The sequence below is a fragment of the Argiope bruennichi genome, chromosome 5, assembly GCF_947563725.1.
Source record: "Argiope bruennichi chromosome 5, qqArgBrue1.1, whole genome shotgun sequence".
Lineage (NCBI taxonomy): Eukaryota > Metazoa > Arthropoda > Arachnida > Araneae > Araneidae > Argiope > Argiope bruennichi.
The window spans coordinates 101129236-101152798 of record NC_079155.1 but is presented as its reverse complement, the minus strand read 5'-3'; the positions used below and the strand labels follow the sequence as shown (position 1 = coordinate 101152798).

Below are 23563 nucleotides of genomic sequence, written 5' to 3'. Positions count from 1 at the left end.
GTTACTAACATTCAAAACGATGTAAGTTGCCAAGTGTACAAACACACAGACAAAGTAAAGCAACAAAATTGTTACATCGCAGATGCCTTTTTAATTCCAAAGTAATCACTCAAATAGTAAATAGTTTTCCATATAAATAAAGATTTAAAAATAATATATTGTTATAAGAGCTGAAATTTTGCATTATAGAAGAAGGATTTAAATTTTCATTTGTCTGTTGACAACAGGTTTTCGATTTCTTAAACATAATTTTTTCCATTTAGAAATAGATATTTTCGTTTCTTTTCTTTCTTTTTTTTCTTTTGAGAGTAATTCCTTAATTTTCTTTCTTTTTTCCTTTTATGAGTAATTCCCTTATTTTCTTTCTCATATCAAACGTTTTATAATCTCAAACATAAAGTGTTTGTGAAATTTAGCATAAAAAGTATTTATAGTACTATGAAATGCAAATACTGCTAATTAGAAGTGGTTCTTTGAAATAAAACAGAGTCAAAAATGTGACTTAAAATAGTATTGAAGGACAGATTATTTAAAACAATTATAAATTAAGCAATATTTTCATATCTGTAATAATATTTTCTCCATGTAAGATATTCGAGAAAATCTAAGTTTATTCGTAATAATGCATTCTAAGTTTAAGTAACAATGTATAATTTCAGTTTACAAGCAATCGCTTAAGGTCTCTCTTGAGACCGTGAATTTAACTACAAAATTGTCTAAAATAGAAATTTTCAAAGCTTTATAATTGGATCATCAGTTTTAGATGCAGAATAATAGCTTTTTAAAAGGATTTTTTTGTTTTAGTTTACACTCGAAACATTTTACTAAATATAATTTTTATAATTAGAACCAGGAATTGTATAAAAAAATATAATTACGTAATATCTTGACGTATCCAATTGTTGATTGAAACAATATTAAAAACTTCCCGTCATTTAAAATTATTTTTTACAATTAGAACTATTTATCTTTCTCTCATTGTTTAGTAACTAGATACTGTGCCATGATAAGAATAGCCATCCACATGCTGCTATACTTAAAAGTAACTTATTAAAAATAATATAATGACAAGCGAATCGAGTCTAAAACTTTATCATGCTATGTGATATTTCAAACTAGATGTTAGAACTAACTTTAATTGTTTGATGAAGACTATTCTATAATGGTTATAAGATTTCATTGTGTTATTCTGTAAATTTTGCTAAAAAAACTGCTTACAAAAATGACTGGCAATCATAAAAATTTTTTGCACCGCATTTCATCCCCTCCTCTCTAAAAGTTAAAAAAATGAAAAAATAGAAAGGGTCAAGAATCTATTAAGTTGAAACTAGTTAGTCATTTTACATAAATTCGAAAGCTGAGAAATGTTTTAAAATACATTTTAGATGAAACAAAATACTTACAAATACATTTTACTTTATTTAATTTTTACTATGTCTTAACTTAGAAAAAGACAAGCTTAAATATAAATAAAAAAAAATTTCGAAACAATTAAAGTCCTAAATCCAATAATGGCAATAGTTTAACTATTTTAATTCTTTTTTTCTTATTACTTTAAGATTATTCATTTCTTTAACTTCATTTTAAATATGTTTTAGAACCATAGCTCTTTGCAAAAAGGAAATAAATTAACGTGGCACTACAGTCATATGAACACTGTCAAGTTATCTAGATATATGTATAGTGTGAAATTCCTTTTTTTCCACCAGCAAGATTTGCAGCAGTGGATTCGAAACTTGAAAATTGGCATAACAATTATAACATATATCAAGCGAGCAGGAATAACTTCATTTTCACAAAATATTCAACATTAAAACATAATGCATTTTCAAATATTTCATCTCATTTGCTTTGTATCCAAATGATTATTATTTCTTTTCTTTTTTTTATATCTAAAAGGAAATTGTGCCATTTCTATTTTTGCGTACTTCTTCAATAAGTATTCAAACATTTTTCTCAGAAACTATGCATTTTTACTGCCAGATAAACTGCTTTATAGTTGATCGATAAAAAAGAGTTGCCAAGAGTTAGAGCGCGAGCCCGTATCTGACATATACTCCGCCTTCATTCATTTAGTATATCGTGGTCTTCCATTGTAACGAACCTTTCAATGTAATGAATTATTCTCATATAATGAAGCTTACATTAATTTATTCCACGTATTTTGCATCTAAATAGAATTGTTATGTTCTTACTTTTGTGCTACACGTTTTTGTTTTTATTACAGTGTTGTATTTGTCAGTTCCAAGAAAAGAAATTGTTTTGAAGGTCGACATTATTCTATCATATCTACGAAATCACGTTGGCAAATAAGTTTCCTTTTAGTAACACTGAATATTATTCCAGTGTCAATTGGTAATTTCACCAAAACTTTCTCGCCCACGCCTTAATAAAGGTGATATCCCCCTCCCACCTCCCCCACATAAAGGTTCTGGACCTTTGTCAAGGCTGCAAAAGCCACAGTTGTTCAATATTTATTTTTCAGTATTCATTTATCTTTATTTACAGAAGCTCATAAATGTGAAATTCTCTGAGTTTGTGCATCGTAGTAAAGAAAACAAACTATGCATTTTGGGCGCTGTTTTTGATCAATTAAAACTAAATGCATAGCTACAATTTTTATAGTAAAATTGCATACCAAATTTTGTTCATCTAAATCACCGTAATTTTTAATTACTTGCACTTACATGCATGCAAATATATAGATCGACAGACAGTCAACTATTTGAAGGATTTGATTCAGAATTTGATATGGATCTACATTTTGGATACTAAAAGTATGTACCAAATGTTATACATTTAGTATTTTACTTTTTTTAGTCACCTTATTCACTTGTTCTCCGACAGACATGTTAACTGTGAATGTATTTCGTTGAAAATTTAAAGGAAATGTACCAATATGATGTTATAACTACATCCATAATTCATCCATAATAACATACCATATTTCATCAATCTAAATCAAAGCATTTATGAATTATCGTGTTCATAAATAAATTCCAAAAAACTGTTTTGGGGACTCAAGGAGGTTTGAATCGTAGAGAACATCAAAATCTCGAGATCGATTTTTTTCTTTTGATGATTGCAATACCTTTTTTTAATGCATGGTGCATCAGAAACTAAGAATCATGTTTATAACTTGGGTATAAAAAAAATTAGCATTTAATTTAGTTTACTAACACACTGTAGCAAAAATAAAAAAATACAAGAGAATTAGCAATTTAATTAAACTTTATATCTCAACAAAATCGCTAGAAACCAATTACTCAAAAATTTCATGAATCCTCAGTGGGTACTGAGAGCTTTCATACTGTATCAATTGTTCCAACTATAATATCTCTGTAGTGGGATATAAAAAATCTTTTACACAGTTATATAATATCAAATAAGCCTTTGTAATTCCCAAAATAATTTATCTTGAAGGAAAAAATAAGAAATTCGGAATAAAAATTAATTAACCGTGCAACACGTTAATGCTAAACTTTGACTAATTTCTTATATTTAATAAAATACAGAAACAGCTAACAATTCTGCCAAAAAATCTTCGTAAGCTAAATGTAATATCAGTGTCGTAAAATTATTAATGTTACTAAGAGTTTAAAAAAATCTATTAATATAGCATCATACCTTTAAAATTTTCTTCCTTGGCAGCGAATAGCTAATTCAGTTTTCTCAATAATTTCATTTATTTCTTACACACTTACTAAATCATTCGTTTCGAAATGCAGTTTTCACTTTTCAATATAAAAAAAAACATTTACCAATTACAGCATCACTATATAATAACAAGACAAAACTAAAAAAATTATCAAATTCATCAAACCCGAACAGAAAACTTCCACGATAAAAATTCCTACGTATAAATAAGATTTTGGCAAGAACATTTGTTATTAATTCTGAATTATTATAGGCAAAATATTTCGAGTTGAGAGGAAAATATCCTGATTCCAAAGATATTTAAAATAAGTAATATTTCGAATTAACAAGCAAACGATTTATTTATTTAGAAATTTTATACAATTCAGTAATTATTTGAGCAAACTGAGGAATTTTCAGTATCAAGGAATGAAACAATGCAAACGATTTGGATTTTAAATTATTATAGAGATTTTAAAAAATCTTGAGTGTAAAAAATGTAATGGAAAATCAGAAGTACTGAATATTTTAACTAGAATATCTTGAGAACTTTTCAACTGATATGATAGAATGCAGAAATGAAATAAAGAATTTTGTTGAAAAGTGATCAAAATACTAAGTTCCTGCTCAGATTGCGAAAATCAGATCATGACAGCCAAATAAAGAATGATCCGAAGAGAGTAAATTTTAATTAGTTAAAGCAACAGAAACTATGATTTGAAGATGGCGAACGAAAAAAATAAGCCTGTTACATTCTGGTAAAACTATTGCCAAAATGTATCATTTTCAAGGGTAAGGAAATATCTGAGAAAAAAAAACCTATGAGTTAAAACAAGAAATATCTATCTCTACTAATAATAAAGATGAATGCGTATGTGTTTCAGTGAGCATGTGTTTCTGCTGGCGATCTACGGATCAGACAGTTAGATAAGAGAACCATCAGACTTGCTATATACAGAGATTCTGTACACATATAATATTTAATACATACTGTTCTATTCATTACTAAAATTTAATATTCCAGAATGATAATTGTTTTATAATATCTATAACTGTTTTAGAGTAAAATTTCATTCAATATTTTAAGGATATGTGATTTTTTTTAAAGCAATAAGCAAACTATCTCAGAATAGTCTTCATATACTTAAAAATCTATAACTTTTATACTTGAAACCTATTTATTTGCTGTTTGAGAAATTAAGATAATATTAACCTTAACCGGCTGCTCTGACCCCCTTCTAAGGCACACGAATAAATCTGATTGACGGGACCACCTCGACAGCAACACTGACGGGAATTATGTTTGAGTCCTATGAGTCATTACTTTCCTCGGTACAACCCTATCGATAGTAGGTAGCCGACCCCCACCATTTCTGTACCTACCCGGGTGGCAAGAATCAAACACCACACCGAAAGCTTCTGACCCTCATCTCTGAGGGGCCTTCCAGTGAGAATAAAAAGTTAAGATAGATAAAGGTAATAATATAATATATGAATAGAAATTTAACCATAACATTACTTGTTGTTTGTTTTAAAACGCACATAAATAGGTAGATCTAGCAATTATTTAAATTGAAATGTGCCATGCGTTTTATACAATCATTTACATTATGTTAAATCTGTGAAAAAAGATTTTATCTCTGCTTGCTTACGGTAATGATTGTGACATAATTTTCTAATTATATAAAATTACCATTCTTCAATGCAAACAGAGATATTTACTTAACAGGCTACATTTTGACAAGTTATTTGGTCGAGAAACTAGCAGTTCGACGAGTGGTTGTCCTGACTGACTAGTTCATTAGACCGTTTGGAGCAATTTCATTGCCGCTTCAATTATTCTGAAATACTTAAAGGCAAAGCTTATAAGAGCAAAATGTAACAAATAATTATTAATCTATCTAGAATATTTTTAGTTATCTAAATTAGTTGTCTTAATGCAGTTACTTATCTTAAATGTAGTAGTTATTTTAGTTTATTTATCTTAAATGTAATATGCAATTAAATAAAAATTTACCATACATTAAGAAAAATGCAAACATCTATATCAAAGTCTTGTAATTATAACATTTCATGAAAATTTAATTTGAATAAAAAAAATATCTTTACAAGTCACAAACAGATGCAAAATTCATTTTAAATAACATTATCTATGTTTGTTGCGATTTGCAACATTTCGTCGTTTTTGTTAAAGAATTGAAAAGTATTTGAAACAGATGAAAAGCAATCTACCTTTCCTTCCAGCTTGTCAAGAGAAATTTAACAGACTTCGTAGCTTGTGTATCAAAAGTAATTAAATCCATATTTATTATTTATTATTTAGGGGATATACAATTATTAAAATTGGAACAAAACTGTTGTTTGATGTCTTATAACTTTAAAATAATACACATTAGAAATTCACATTTTTCTCCAGAAAACTATCTGTTTTTTATCTTATTGTACTCATATTTTCAAACCTTAATACTGATATATATTTATTTCAGAAAATAATAAATATGGGTAAAAATTTTTGAGAAATAGTGAATTAGTCACCTTGCGCGTAAGATTGCTGAAAAAATACCCGTCTAAACTCAATATTTCGAGTTTCTAAGTATTCTAAATAGTCAGTTTAAGAAACTGAACCACACATTATTTATATTTAAATTTAATTTCTATTTTACATACTAACTTAAATCAAAATGCTAAAATGAGTTAAAATTTGAACTTTTCAAAACCCCAATTTTTTTTCAAGAAAAAATATAAAGAGATTCAGGTTTAGGTTGTAGAGCATAGCATAATATATTTCTTTATAAATTTCGTGTGAAAATATTTAGTAATTTTTTTAAATATTGTGCGCTCAAAATCAAGAAAAAAAAATCCACATATTTTAATATAAAGTGCATTGAAATTATTTTTTACTATAAATTAAAATATTTTGAATTCTAACTGTTTTAAAGAGGCTCAGTTTAAATATAGTGACATAATACATATTTCATACATATTTTATTACATATTTAGATTAACAAGATTTAAATGTCACCAATAAATATTAACGCAACTAGATTATTTCATCAATCATCTTAAAAATCAAATAGCAGTTATTGCTAATCATATTAAAATTAAGAATTTTCACGAGTTCCCAGGCATAAAAATTCTTTATTTGAGTTTGAAAATTAGTAGATTTTAAAGATCTGTAAATCTTTCCCATGAAATGGTGATAATGAAAAAATTAAATATGGAAAAAAGTCATAGCCGACCAATCCTTATTATCTGGCTTGAAAATTCGAACTCATTTAAAAAAACATTTAAATGATTTTTATTCTAAATCTATCTTGCGAAATAAATTTCATTATCTAATGAAATTTAAATCCAGCGAATATTAATATAAAATAAAAACAATGAATACTGACCACAACTATTAATTTCATTTTAGAAATGAATCCATTTAATATATATTGCTACAGAAAGTAAAAGAAAGCTTTAGAAAGAAGAACGAATGATTCTGTTTTAAAAGACGAAATTCTTCATTTCTAATTCAATGGCCAACTAAGGAGACGAATGAAAATGCAGAGCAGTTTACGCATGCCCAGCAATTTGGCTACTTTATTGAAAGGGAGTTTATTCAGTTCGGCGGCAGTTGTCAGCGAAGGGCTGTTCTGACGTTGCGCTGCAAAAATGAAAATTCAGGCAAAAAAGTTGTGTTACTTGGTCGTCATTGTACTCTCATTTATGAACCTATGCTTTGCATTTCAAATAGAATTCGATGATGATGATTATGATTATAAAGATGATTATACTTTAAACAAATCCCAGGTAAATATTTTCTATTTATTCGTAAGTTTAAGAATAAAGGCTCAATCTAAATGATGTGCAAGTTTTGCTCTTTATTAAAATAATGTTACATTTTATTTTTATCTTCTCTCTTAAAAGAATGTTTCGCTTTTTTTAGCTATCGTTTGTATTTAAAATATTTTTATAAGGTGAATTTTCTTGTATTAATAGATTTCATATACTTAGATCGCAATTCAGATGAAAAAAGGATATTTATATAAACCTCTCATTCCACTTTTGGAAACAATCTGAAATTTAACAAAGCATTTCCTTGTATTTTTTCAACTTTTTTCTTTTCATATTGTTTTATTATTAATAAAAAATTGAATATATGAGATTGTAGTATATTCGTAATTTGCATTAAAATTCAACTTTTATCTATTTTTTAATGAAGTATAGAGATTTTATTTAGCAATGGCCATTCTAATTTTTTTAATGAAACTAATTCGCATCTGCAGTTGATTGTGTACTGAAGTGCCGGGTTAATCCTTCTGTTTGTCTTCAGTGGATTATTGATCATCGTTTACCGTAGTTAGTTTTGTTTTACTTGAAATGAGAGTTATTTTCCAAATGTTCTTATGCTAACGTTCTTCGGAGCAATTGTTTGTTTCATATTGATATTATAACATCATTGATATGCATATTCAAACAAAAAATAAATGCATAGTTTGAAAGAAAGCTAAATACTGTGGTTGTTATTCTGCGATGGAAGTCTCAGATCAAACACAGTTGAAGTGGCTTTTCCTTAATATTGTGCCTTTGAAATTCTTGTATCTTTTTCATTCTAACTCATGGATTAGTGAATTCGATTGTCAGATTATTTTTGATTCGAATTTTTACATTAATTAAATCGATATTTTTTGACAAATTTCAGCAATTTTCCCTATTTTTTTTTTACCTCTTTGATAGATGAGTGAAAAACTGTTATTGAATTGTTTTGAACAAAAAGGTATTTATTATATTTATTACCTATTTAACTTAATGTTCATTTAAATTTTCATGACCTTTATAGTTTAATTTATTGTTCACAAAATTTATTTGGGAATGTATTTTTATTGCTTATAAGTATACAAAAACCGCTGTTGTGATAAAATATATTTCATGAATCATTTAAAGCAGTCAAAATACATCAATTATTTAATAAAATAGATTAATAAAATGTTCCTGTTGTCATAATCTATCTTTTAGATTTTTCTTATAATGAGAAATTAAACTTAAAAAATATTATGAATAATAGTTCAATGCTTGGTTTCTATCTGACTATTAATATTTATTGTTAACAGCAGACAAATAGGAAAATTACAATGATTAAATTACATATATTGAAATAAAAGTTTTGAAAATTCTCCAAGTAATCCTTTCCATGAAATATGACCCCTTTATTCTTTCCATGAATTATGTCCCAGTAGTATTTCTGCATAGGAAATTGTATGCTAAAATACTTTCAATCAAAAATGAGTAAATTTTGCTATCACTTAGAAAATAATAAATGATTTTATGTATTATATTATAATTATTTCTAAGATAGGTCAAATATTTAAAACTTGAAATTTTCCTTTATAGATCCGTTCGCTTCGGAATCGAATGTTTCACAAATAGTTAAAAACAGTGTGGTTAATTGTTGACTGCAAGGTTCAAGAATTCTTAATTTTTTTCCACTTATTTATTATTGAAACGCTTTAACGTAGTGTCGTTAAAACATTTTTCAATGATTCACACTGCAAATATGCTTCTGGTTTTGATTTCAAATTCTTTGATAAAACTCACCACCCTTCCCCAATGGTTTTCAGCGCCAATATTTTCTATCAGTAAAATATGTTTCAATAAAATGCCCGAATTCTAGACTACAGACTTGACTGGTAGCAATAATGCTACTTTAAAAATTTGATTAGAGTCAATTTTATCTTTTTTTATGTGAATAATTCGTAGAAACTCTTAAAACAAGTATGAATGGTACTTGTAATATATCTTCAGTTCTGAATACGTAAGCAATATCAAGTAATCCAAATATAATTAGAACTTAACTTTGACAATCATTCAAAGATAAGACATTAGCTATTACCTTACAATTTCTATTTCATTTATATTCCTCATGAATCTGTCCTTTATAGAGCAATTTTTCTCTTATAAATTTTTACAACCTTATCATTATGAAAGGCCAAATCAAGATAAAAAAGAGATTTTATATAGTAATTCAATTTTTATAAAACTTTGTTTATAAACGCGCTAATGGATTTAATTGCATCAATTAATTTCTTTTTATTTTTAATACATTTTTATGTGCAGATGAGCTTCATTTCCATCCAAAATTAGCTTCATTTAGAAATTCTTAGATCTTCCAATAGTATAACTTTATTTAGCATCTGAAATTCTTTCGGTAATTGTATTTTAGATCAAGATTGGTTACGTTTTGTGAGTGCAATTTTTATTTTTATAAATTTCATTCAGAAATTACCAATAAATGTTTTGTTCCCACTTATTTAACTCTTCATTTTTATATGTTATTGCCATGCATCTTTGTGCAATCAAATTTGCTTATTTACTTTTGTGAACATCTTATTTTCAATCAGAAATAAAAAAAAATTACAAAGACACAAAAATTTAGTTTGTACATGTGTCTATTAAATTCTTTAAGTGAAATAAATAAAAAAAAATGTCAGTACAATTTAGAAAAATAATTGAAATTTATTGAATAATATACCCAATTCATAATTTATTTAAAATTATATGTAAGTAAGATAATAATAGTTAATTTTCATACTGTATACAAATTCTTCCATCAGCATCTTTAAAAAAAGTCGATTGAAAAATGGAACTTTTTTCTAGAGGCCTCGTGAAAAGAATTTTTTAAATGCATTAGTGCTCAAAGATTTTAAAACTCTAAATGTAATGTAATTTATTCCAAATGCTTTTTTTATTAATAATATTTTTTCAGTTGGAACAAAATTGAATACAACAAAATTTACATAATATAATATGATTTGAGCTTAAGAAGGGGCAGAGACTATAATACCTCTGATATGGTTTTTCCTTTTATTATATAAATAAAAATCTACGATTTAATTTTTATTTTAGCTATAGGCATCCTATATTTAACATTTATTTAATCTTTGTTTTAATTGCCAATACACAATAAGATAAAGGAAGTTAAATTTGAAAAGTTCAAAATTATAATTGCATGCGAAGTGATCCATAGTTGGATCATACTACTGTCTGTACGGTTGCTACTCTTGTTTCGTCATGATTACTGATACGATAAGAGGGTATGTCTCGTACCGTATGTTTTAATGTTTTACCTTCTACCGTATGTTTTTAAGGTTTTTACAGAAACAAAACGCCATCTTGTACCCCCGTATCCGTTACCAGTCTGATTACTAAACGGTTTGATGGGCATGTCACGGGAATTTTATTAAATATCACAGTATTTACAGAAGATAAAACAAAAATAAATATTTACAGAATTTACAAATATATAAGAAATGATAATAATATGAGACCGTTTGCTGTGGTTTTTTTACTTTGAAATATTATCGAAAAATTATCTGGAGTAATAATTTGCAGAATGATATTATGTGTATTAAAAAGCCCACATGAGTTCAGTGATTATTGCACTTGTTATCATAGTATAATAGATGAGGATGCAGTTAAAACATCTAATATAAAATAATTTAATTAAAGGTTACAAAAATAATCTCTTTTAGAAACATATTTATGAGTGCATATGAATGTGAAGAATCAGTGGTGCTTTTTTCCCCTTATCAAGATTTTTACAGCTGTGACCACTGATAAATTCGTCTTTTCCGTTTTTCTGTCGCATAATTTTGCAGTGTGTCTTGTCATAAATAATATCCATCATTCATGTTGATATGCTGTTTGAAAATAGCATATGAACATGCCTTCTTCCAATATATCGAATTTTATTATTGGTCACTCAAACTTATTAATTAGACACATAACTCTTTTCTTGGTCAGTCCGTAGTTTTTTTTTTTTTTTTTTGCCACTTTGTTTATACACTCTTCCAAACGAAGATCCACTTTTTCGAAAAGTGCATTTTTTTTAATGTTGTATCGAACATTATGTTTGAATTTTCTTTTCTTAAAAGCTTCTTAAAGCTATCAAAGACCGAGATAATGTAAATTTAATGTAAAGAAATCTTAATTGAAATTTTCTTTTAGGATACAATATACAACTCATAAAATGTTTTTCACATCTTCAGAATCAATATTTTCTTATTTTTCTCCACATTGTTCAGTAGCATTGTATTACATGTATTAAAACATGAAAAAGACCACTATAATTAATATCATCTATCTTGAATCAATTTTCTATAATACAGATTGCATTTGCGATCTATACAGATTCTATTAAGTACTGTTTGTAATGTAATACCGAGTGTAGAATTGGATGATGGATACTTTTCTTGGATTGATGTCAAGATCATTGTTAGTGATCCAAAATGTTCTATGTCCAAAGTACAATTGCCTCCCCAATTCTAAAAATCGTTGTAAATATGGGTTTATTTTAAGATTAATTTTTTTTGCACTTTGAATAATTAAATTAATTTGTTTTCTTTGATGCGTGTGAAACCTGATAAAATCGTTTGAAACCAAAATCGGAAGTGTGATAAAACTTTCGATATTCGAATTGAAAATCTTATAATTTTTTTAAAAAATTATTCTCGTATGAAGTAAATTCTTATAATCTTGAAAAATATTTTAAATCTGAAAATTTCGTAATTTTAATTAGAAAACTATCATCGTTTTGAAGCTAAAGAAATTCTGGACAGACAAAATTTTCTACTTTCAAAAGTTTCTAAATCCTTCTATTGAAACTTCTTTATGGAATAATCAGTAATCTTAATATATATATATATATATATATATATATATATATATATATATATATATATATATATATATATATATATATATATATATATATATATATACACCATTCCATATATTTAAAAATCAAGCTATCCGTCTGTTAAAGGTAGAGTATAGTTTTTAATACTCATTAGACTAAAATTGCATGATGTCCAAATGCTTTAACGTGAGAACGATCGATAGAGAATCATTGTCTTAATAATGAGAGTGCAGTCCATAATTTAGAAAGCTTTCGAAATACTAGATAGGTTCTATTAGCAAACCACAATGTTTAAAGCAACTCATGGTATCAAGAATTAGTATTGTATGACGGTCGAATATGCGATGCTCATTTTCAATAAACTGTACTTTTTTTCGGAAAAAATTGAGGTTGGCTGTAGCTATGATAGCTTGCACATTTTATTTCCATTAAAAACCAGCAATGATATTTATTCGTGGTTTTATTCAATACAAAATCACTCCATGATGTGACCTTTAATAGTTAGAATTCTATTTGAAAACTAAATTTTCTGTACTCAAAAATTTCGGTGAACATTATTGGTTACAGTGAAATTATTAGTGGCAACACTTACTTTCACGTAACCGCAATAGATTCTATTTTTTTTACCGTAATATCAGCATACATCGTCCATTTGAAAGAAATGTTTGAAAGTTTATCCACATTTATCTCATTTTGAATCACCAATGGGTACTGTTTCTTTTAAAGAAATATTGGATGTTTTGTTTCTATTCATTAAAATTATTTGGAGTTAGAAAATTTCCACTTCTTATTTAGCCTTGCAAATTTCATTCAGAATTTATTCGTGGAAGGGATAGTTTAAAGTTTAGAAAGAAATACAAAGCAAGAAAAAAGAATCTTCTCCAAAAATACGACATGATAGACGGACAAAATAAAAAAAAAATAAGATGAAACAAATTTATGCCTTCAAAATATTGAGCAATGAAATATCAATATGTTGAAATTTTTAAGATTTAATCTTGGTATGGTAAAAGCTAATAAAGTTGTTTGATTTTTTAAAAATTCTTTCTGTTTATGTGTCTGTAAGAAGTTTCTGTACATGTATGAGATTTATATTTTTAATGCACATGCGCATAATCTATCCCGTGGTTGCCAATAATGGCATATTCATGTCAAAATAAATAGACAGGAACCTGTCATTATTTGCAAGCAGAGGCAAACGTACAAAATGACCTACAGACAGCAATTGTAAAAAAAAAAAAAAAAAAAAAAAAAAAGGGCGTTAGTTTTTTTTTAAGTCGAAACTGCATGCAAAAACATAGAATATTTGTTTCATATTTTTGCTTTCAAATTTCGAATTCAACGTAATTTTCATTCACTGCATAAAAAGTAAAAGATCAAATTACGGAAAAGAAACTTATTCAGAAGAAATTATTGAAAATTTAACTTCAATATCAAAGCATGAAGTAAATCTTGGAATTGCAGATTAATTGGTGGAATCTAACAAGAATCAGATGCTGCCTTGCTGCGTTAAATATATGTTAAAAGTGAAAACTGATTATTAAAAATACCATGACATAGAAACAATTAAGCAAATTTTGTTTACAGTTTTGTTCAAGGAATAAAAGCATTCGCGAATCCATGACAATAGATAACATAAAATGAAAAAAAAAAGAGAAGTCCGCAATGATTGTTATTATTTTGTCCAGAGAATCATAACAAGAAGTTTTACAAATACCTACCTCATTAGAGTTAAAAAAAGTCACTTTATCGTAGCTTAGACATTTTTCTTTTACGCAAAAAGCGCCCACATTTTTTTAAGAGAACAAAAGAAGCTTCAAACTTTAAATATAAGTTTTTTATTTCTAAAATACATTTGTCCTTATCATAAAATGAATTCAAATTAAAATAAAATCGAACAATTACAAATATAAATAAGTAAATAAAAAACTTGTTTTAGAAAGAAATTTATCCTGTTTTTTTCATGCTCATATTTCGTTTTAATAATATACCAGTTCAATTAGGATTGTTTCTATTTAGAAGTAAAAGAAATCAGCATTGTTGTTTTCCATATCTTAAAAAGTTATTTACGAATAAAAGCCATTATTTTCGAACACACGTATTAATTTATATTATCTTCTTTAGTTTCTCATCTAATAATTAGGTAAATTTGTAGTTCTTTTCTCTGGAAATTATTTTATTAGGCAGATTATCTTTTGTACCAATAATAAAAATAATAATTTCAGATATTATTTTTTAATTTAGATTAAAAACAAAAACAAATTAAAAAATACTTGTTGTAAATATTTGTTTAATATGAATTAATATAGCTGAAGTTTCATGCTTCTCTATAAATTGTATTGAATTGTATTTATAATTCAACTGTTGCATGAATAGCAGTTTGTCTATAGTAACTATTTTGAGTAATATGGCTTATAATACATAGCACAATGATGTTTTGCTCCTTAATTTGATTTTTTTTCTTTCTGATTTCTTTTTGAATAATTTATACACGGAACATATTGGGATGCTACAATCACGTTCCACTCAATACGCAAGTCCCATTTTTGTCTTTGTCTTTAAAATAATATATCATAATATCAGAAGTATTTCAAAATCTGTATAGAAATTTCAAGAGGAAATAAAAGTATAAAGGAAAAAATCTTGTTAAAATTACGCTTCAAATAATGTTCTAAATAATAAGAAAATGATTTTTTAATCAAAATTATGGATGTACTAGAAATACTATTATTTTAATCACATTCATAATAGATTTTAAATTTAATTTTTAAATGTTTAAGAATGTTCGTTCTTATTATATTCCTTGCTGTTTGATTTTCTCATACTATTATTTTCAGAGACTCGTTCTAGATATTTGATTTTACTTTACTTTAAGTGTAGTAAATCGTTCATTACTCCTTTAGTGCATTAAAAAAATGTGTTACTTTTTAAAAAAGTGTCTCTATTTTTTGTACATTAATATATTTGTCTATATAATATTTATGGAATCTGTTAATCACTTTATTCCCAAATTCACCAATAGATGGCGCCATTTTTCTGGAATAGAAATTGGAATTTATTATGTTCTAAAAATATTATAGAAATATTAACAGAAATGTGCAAAATTTCAGAACTCCAGCATCTTAGGATAAGAGAGATAAATCGATAACTAATTTCCATTTCTATAAAAATGTAAGTTAAATAAAATCATGTTATAAATCTCATTCACTTACAGTCTGATGAACAGAAACAATATGCAAGTGTTTAGATCACAAAAAGCTTTTTTTTAATTACCTTAGAACTATTGTGGATGGAAATTCGTGATAAAGCTACAGTCAATTTGGAAGGACGGCGCTCGATCCAGCGTCCCACTTTGTGAGATTCCAATAAACCGTAATGGTTGATCCACAATAACAGATTTAGTGAATATGACTTACCTATAAATAAAGGATCTTATATGGTATGGAGTCACAAACATTCGACAATCTCTGTGTAAAAAAATGAATCTTCAAAGTATTGCTTCTCAACCATATCTTTCTTAATACGGACAACAAAAAATTAATTAATAGAATCAATATATGCACAGATAAACTGTTATTCAAAAAAGAGGTAAATTTGCATCAGTAACAGGAATTTCTATGCTTATTATTTAAAATCACAAAATCCTTTAAAAGAAAGCAAAATTCATCAGAAATGTTAAAAAAAGGAGAGTTAAAACCCATGAGGAAAATTGTATCAGAAAAGTTAAATTGTTGCGAACCAGTACTCTAGGGAAAATATTAACGGTGAAAAAATTTGTATCAGATCCACCAACGACCACGCAATACATTTAATGCTGATTAAATGACGTAATTATGGACGGATTAATGAGGTACAAGATACTGTTCTATTTTGAAATTGATCTTTTCGCATTAATCACTGTTAAGTTTAAATCGGTGATGGGCCGGATGTTCTCGAACATATTTGTTTATCAATGTTTCTCGGCCATCACGTAGGCATGACGTTAATGATAGTAACTTAAGCACCTTTGGTAAATAATAATGTTATTTTTCAGATTTAAATTAAAATTTTAAGTTACATTTACTTTTGCCTTATTGAAGTCAAGTTTCTCCTTGTATTTGATTAAAATTTAATCGAATAAATAGGTTTAAAACAATGGGAGTGGTCTTCAAGAAATCTTCTCGCCTACTCTCTGATAAATGTACTTATGTATTATTAACTGAATGACATTGGCGAACATTAGTTACGAAGCAGCCTATTTGCGATTTTAGGCGATATTTTTGATGATTCGTCGCTGAGATGCGGTTAATACAAAAGTAAGAGGAAACCTAATGCACATTTGGACTTTTTTTTAAAACCAAAACTTAACTTAAAGCCAAAATATCACATTGAATAACATTTGTTGTCAAAAAGTCCCAAACCAGATTTCATATATTTAAGACATTGCGGTTTTGAAAGATCAGGTTTGCAATCTTGTAAAAGTACAGACTAACAGACCATCAAGCTCTAGATGGACTTCATTCTAAATTAAATACCTCTCTACACTTCTTACAACTAAATTGAATATTTCTCTTTTAAATCTATAAATCAAATTTCATACATTTGGTTCTCTGCGTTCTCTAGTTATTGTTTTAATTTGTATTTGGTCAGCCGGGCAGACAGACAGGACTTGTAAACATCTTAAAAGAAAAAAAGAAAAATGAAAGTTTTAGTAATTGTTCTAAAACGGAAGTTGGAACGATTTTTAGTGATGTCTGACGATTATTTGTCTCTCATTTTATATTTGGTAAAAATTGGTATTTCATAGGGGGAGTATTTAAGGGATTAAAGTAATTTTGCTCTGTTGATTTTGTAAAATGCAAATTCATAATAATGCTTCAGATGCGTCACAACAATTTAATTTGAAGTCTAACGAAATTTTGAAATAGGAAGAAATAAATGATGCAATGCTACATTGTAGACAATATGGGGTTGAATATTTAATCTAATGCACAGTTGCGTTTACCATATAACTGCGACGTCATACTAATTGACTCCGCAGTGAACAGAACATGTATTTACACGTCATTTTCATTATAGAATATTAGCTACATTAGCAGTTAAATATATCTAAAAGCATTCGAGTAATCATATTTTATTTTTAAAAAACAATCGTTTGGGAAGGTATAAAATATTTGAAGAATGCAAAGAATACTATCTGTAATTTTATAGAATATATAGTTTATAGATTTCAATCTAATTTTATAAATTGTACAGATTTCAAATAGTATATAAATCTCATAATTTTGAGAATCCATTTATACAAAAATTTCTTTAATTAGATAGCTCATGTACTTTGCCTTATGGCAATGTACTATCTCGAAATTATCTTTGCTGCTGAAACTTGGCTATAAAATTAAACAATCAATTCCTTCTAGTTATCTAATATTGCATTGTTAATTTTTATGAATTGCCATTTTTAAGAATCATCACTTTTATTTATTTTACTTAATTGTATCAAAATAATAAAAAGAAATTCGATAATACCATATATTAATATATTCATAAGAACGAATTCAAAATATATTTTGACGACTGGAATTATTTGGAATAAAAATCTTGCAATAAGAGATGACAATTTAAAAAATATATAATGAAAATAAGCTAATATATTAGCTCGTTTAGCAGAGAATAGTTCTTAATGCGTTTGATCATTGTAGTACATCTCTTAGAAAGAAGCACTTTTTAATCTATTAAACAAATAATTAGCTTTTTTTGTTCCATTAAGCAAGATAATTAGTATAATTAAGCATAATTCCTTGCAATTAATTTTAAATATAGAATAAAAAATATAACGGCTGAAAAATATTTTAAGGATCTTATTGCTTCCGTAAGTACGCGAACTCAAACTATAAACTGATTCTGTTTACATATTCAACTATGCAGATAATGCAAAACTCAATAAATATTGAGAGAAATCACTTATTATGACATTAAATAAGAATTCATTCACGATAACGAAGTACAAAATATGTGCATCATAGAAAAAAAACAGTTTCTTAAAAAATTTCGTTTTTGTTAATCAGAATGTAGAATAGAATGTAGGAATAGAAAAATGTATATTGATTCTGATATTGCTCAAAATTTTATAATTGCAATGTTTGTATAATTAGGAAGGGTGTTCTAAAAAGTACACACATTTTGAACAATAAGTGGGAGTCAAGAATTAGTTGTAAAATGAAAATGACAAAGTTAATAAAATTGAACACAAGAATAGAGGAAAGGGTTAAAGAAAGAACCAAAAAAAGAAAACAAAGAGGAAAAAAACACATGAAGAACAAGAGTCTAAACTAGCATACAAATTTTGAAAAAATAAAATAAAATGGTTCTCCTTTAGCTTTTGGACACGCATACAGATAGATAGATAGATAGATAGAGAGAGAGAGAGAGAGAGAGGTGGATAGATAAATAGATATGGTGCTAAAAATCGATGAAATTATTGAATGCATTTTTTGGGACTATAACAAATGAATTGTTAAACTATAAAAAGAAGTAGTTACAATCAAGGTATTGCAAACACGTTTTAAAATCTAATTTTTCCAAAAATTGTTACAAATAGCAAAATAAACTTATATGTAGAGTCAATTTAAGAATTATAAGAAATTTCATGTTTCAAATGAATTAAAGTAATTACTTTTTGTTAACAATTTTAATACGATTTTTTACATTAAAAAGATCTATTAATAATATTTCATTAATAGTAACCCAATCCATCATCATAATCAGATCTGCATAGTAAATAATATTCGTGTTTGACAGCCAAAATAAAGAGAGACTTAACAAGTGTTTTATTTAGGGTAGTACATAAGTAATAAGATAAATATGAATTAATTGGTCTACCTTTTCTTTGGCTGATGGTATTAATCTGTGGAACGGCGATATTAAAATACATTGTGTTACGAATTGAAGTTTGAAAAAAAAAAGTACTTGTAGCACAATGCGATAGAACGATGAAATGCACTGCTATACGATGAGTCAATATTATTTTCGATAAATGAAATCCCATTTTGATAGAAATGCAATGAACATAAGGTTAAGAAATAGAATTTAATATCTTAACTGTCTGTTGGATCTCAACTTGACAATTTTTGTCTCATTAGAATACACATAACATGATGCATTAGCTCAAGTCCAGGTACAATCAGCAAGTTGAGTTGAGTTGTAAAATAGAATACCAGAAGTGCGAGCTTTTGAGAAATTTGCTATTAGGTTAATTGATTCTATCGGCAACATATAGATAATAACAGTCAACAATCCACTTACAAAATTCTATATTTGTTTAAATTAGTTTAAATTATTTAATTTAAATATGCATTATCAACTATATATGCAATAGTGATTCAAATGGTTTATGATATTTTGGGAAATCTTATATACTTACTTAAATCTTTATTGCTGCAATACGAAAATGGCCTTTCATAACCTTTTGAGAATTTTTTTTCAAACTCATAAAATTTTCAGTAATAATATTTCCCATAGAAAATTAATTATTAATAAAATTTTTAACGATGTACATTCATGCAATATTAAAAATTAAAAAAAATTTCGTCCAGAAAAAAATTATGGCCTGTCACTTTTCCATTTTGCGCTTAATTCAATTTGCTTTCAGTGGCTATTTTTGCAGCAACAAGTAATGACATTTGTCTGTTAAAAATGCGATATAAAATCCACTTTATTCATATTTTTTTATGAAATCGTCGGTAGACCATTGAATAAAATCCGGAAATACTTTTAATCATAGTTCTTTCAACACTTTTTTTCCACGACAGCTTATATTACTGTTATTGCAATTTAGCGTCTTTAAACAAAACAATTTTGTACGGAAGATGCGTCACGCGAAAAAAACTTGCTTACTTAAACGCTAATTAGAAGTTCTAATTGTCAGAATAAATAGAAAACATTCTCTGTAATGCGGTGCTGGAAATGAAGAAAAGAAATTTTAACAGACCATTTCTCATGGCATTTATTCTATTTTTTCTTGATTATTTATTTGAAAACTTGTTTTTGTATCTTTTCTAAAGGTTTACATTTTGTTATTCCGCTAATGAATTAATTTGATAAAAAAGGAAAAATCAAAGAAAAGTGTTATAGATAATCTTCTTATTCTTTTTCCAAGTGATAAATTTATTCTGTTTAAGACTTTTCGGAGTTTTAGAAAAGCAAATGGTCTCTTAAAGTGGTTTTTGAACGATTGTAATTACTTCCGATTTCCATCTTTTAATGTTTATTTTTAGTTGCAGTTTATTTTGAGTTGTTCGTTAAGATTGTAATTTTCATTAAGATTGTAAATAATTTACTCAACAAATGAAATTTTTTAGTCATTAGAGCAAGATTTCTGAGGCAAAATATAAATATGAACATTGTGTAAGTATAAATTAAATGCGCAGATTTGATAATTTTAAAAAGTAAGGATATATGTTGAAAATCATAATTTTATTTTACTTACGAGATATGATCTCCATATTTCATATAAATTATGTTATGCAACTAAAAATACTTTTCAGAAATGGCAATATAATAAATTAGCAAGCAATTTTTAAATATTTGCTATTGACTGTCACATTTTTTTTATCTCCCTTCCTTAGTATTATAATTATAGAAAATAAACTATTAAAAGCCTAATTAAATTTGAGCTTGAGATTTGAATAAATTCAATGGTTTTATATGAAACAAAATAATCTTAGAGTAATATTTTAGAGGCAATCTGTCCGTGCGTGTGTGGGAACACAACAATAACTCTTAGTCACAATGAGGCAGCAGGGAGAAATTCGGCGTCAAACAGTTCTTACAAAAAATTCTTACAGTCAAAATATAAGTTTGAATAAATCATTTATCAAAATCTTCAAAGAATAATGATAATTTTTCTTAGCTAAAAGATATAACATATATAAAAAAAAAACTTAATAATATACCATATATAAAGAAACATAAAATTATGTTATAATTAACATGTATAAAGAAATTTCTTAACAAATGTCAAAAAATAATATCAATATAGGTATACTATATAAAAAAGCAGGAATATTTATTGTTAAATTTTCCGTAACATTTTCTGATAAAAATATTATTTAGCTCAAACTTTAAAATAGTTTTTCTTGAGTTTGAGTTTCTTGAAAAAAATATACAATTTTCATTAAAATCGACTTTTTAATTAGTGTCTATTGGTTTTGATGCCGGGTTTATACTCGGCCAGATATAAGACTTCAAGTTGGCAGCGCATGCGTAGAAAGAGACTGATTTATGTTTGCCACAACTTCATAAGAAAGTTTCAGGCATTGCATGCTTAGCTATAAATTGTCATTTTAGCGTCCCCTTGAATTTTCCTTTTTCACTGCGTATCGTATTAAAAGTATGGATATTTACACAAAAAAGGATGGTAAACTAAAAAAAAAAAAGTCAACATACATAAATTAAAAAAAATAGAAAATAAATGGCAAATAAAATTTTTTAAAAATCGCATCAGAAAGAACAAAGAGCAAAAAATGGCGGAATTAATCTATGATTTCCATTTTTTCATGCCAAAAAACTTCGCCAAATTCAATAAACGCATGCGCAGTACGAAAAACTACAATACAGCGGCTTATAGTTGTCCCATCGGTACAATTACTTGCCATCGACCGACCAACATTTTTCAGCCTTTCTACGCACGCGCTGCTTACTTGCCGTCTTATAACTGGCCGAGTGTAAACCGTCATGACTCCCAAATTTTGATGATAATCTCTTTGAGAACTGTTATACTGAGAAAACGACTTTTATACCAATTTAAATTTCAGAAAATTGTGTACTTGATAATATCTGTTTGAATATTATTTTCTCTTGTTACTTCACCAGTTACAAAAAAAAAAAAAAAAAAAAAATAAATAAATAAATAAATAAATAAAAATTCTTGCAGATAATTAAGTGCATTTATTTTTATTGTGAGAAGGGAAAACCCACATTTCAATAATCGCAATAACTAAAGATATACTGAATATTTTCTTTGGTAGAAAGCACAGATGAGAGTACTTAGAATAAATACATAGATGAATAAATGAATTATTTAAAAATTAAAGAAATATCTACAAATAATAAAAGAGAATGTGTGTGATCTGGCGCTCTATGAATCAGACTATTTGGGCTAGAGTCACCAAATTCGGCATAGATATATTTTTGAGAGTGAGAATGTGCACTTCAGAGGGAATTTCTTGAAATTTTAATGAATTAAAAATTAAGCAAGATTTTGTCCGCAAACTATAACTGTACAAAACTGATTTTTATACCGATTTAAAATCTTAGAAACTGCCTTTTTGATTATACCGATTTGCCATTTGTCTTTACATTTTTTTGGGGTTTAGGCAATTTAAAAAAAAAAAATGTATGACTTTTAACAATTGATTTTATTATAATGATGAAATTCAAACTATTTTCATTATTTCATCAAATATTTCATATACTTTTTTCCATTATTGAAAGCTGAGGAAAAATAATTCTCTTAACCATTTCTGCAGTTTATAAGAGCAATCATGAGGAAAAATTACCTTATCTCAAAAGATAACGCGCAGTTTGAAATATCATAGAATACTCATGTTTTTTTTTTTGTTGTTGTTGCTGTGGTCTTATTGTTGAATGCTTTTAATAGCACGATAATATCATGGGACTTCATTAGAAAGATTTATAATAAAACGGTGACCAGGGTTAGTTCTAACAATTTTTGGAAATGTATTTGCTACTCCTTGATTATAACGGCTTTCTTTTATATCTTAATTATTCATTCTTGATATCATTCTTTATATTACACTTAATATTTTTTTTTAATTTGTCAGCTGTTTACAACTTATTTCGAATATGCGGCAAGTTGTAATAAATGGGAAGCAAGTTAAGACAATATTTAAAAAAATTATTTTCCCTTTTTTTTTACTCTTTTACCAAATGAAGAATATAAGGTGTTTGGTAGTTACTGTTATTTAGCTTAGTACTAATAAAAGATATCAAATGTTTTATGAAGAAATAGCAATAAAAATTATTTAAAATTAAAAAAGCAAATGATAGACTGCTTCCTATCTCAAATATTTTGTAACCACGTTTTGAAAATTAAGTATTGACGCATTCTTAATTGTGGACCGCCATAGCCTGTTTGTAATGTCTTGGTCTCGGTTGCAGAGTGTTTTCGCTTCAGACTTGTTTTCATTGAAAAACCACCCTGTAAGTAGATTTGATGAACGCTAAATCTGACAACGCTGAAAGAGACTT

At 26.9% G+C, this 23563-nt stretch overlaps 1 protein-coding gene across 1 annotated transcript in view; it reads left to right on the top strand.

The window, feature by feature from the left end:
- Positions 1-7300: 7300 nt before the first annotated feature.
- Positions 7301-23563, top strand: part of LOC129969312 (uncharacterized) — a 57404-nt gene continuing 41141 nt past the window's right edge. The window contains exon 1 of the mRNA XM_056083828.1: positions 7301-7431. Within this exon, the coding sequence (XP_055939803.1) occupies positions 7348-7431 (84 nt within the window). The 5' untranslated portion in view covers positions 7301-7347. The remainder of the gene's footprint in view (positions 7432-23563) is intronic.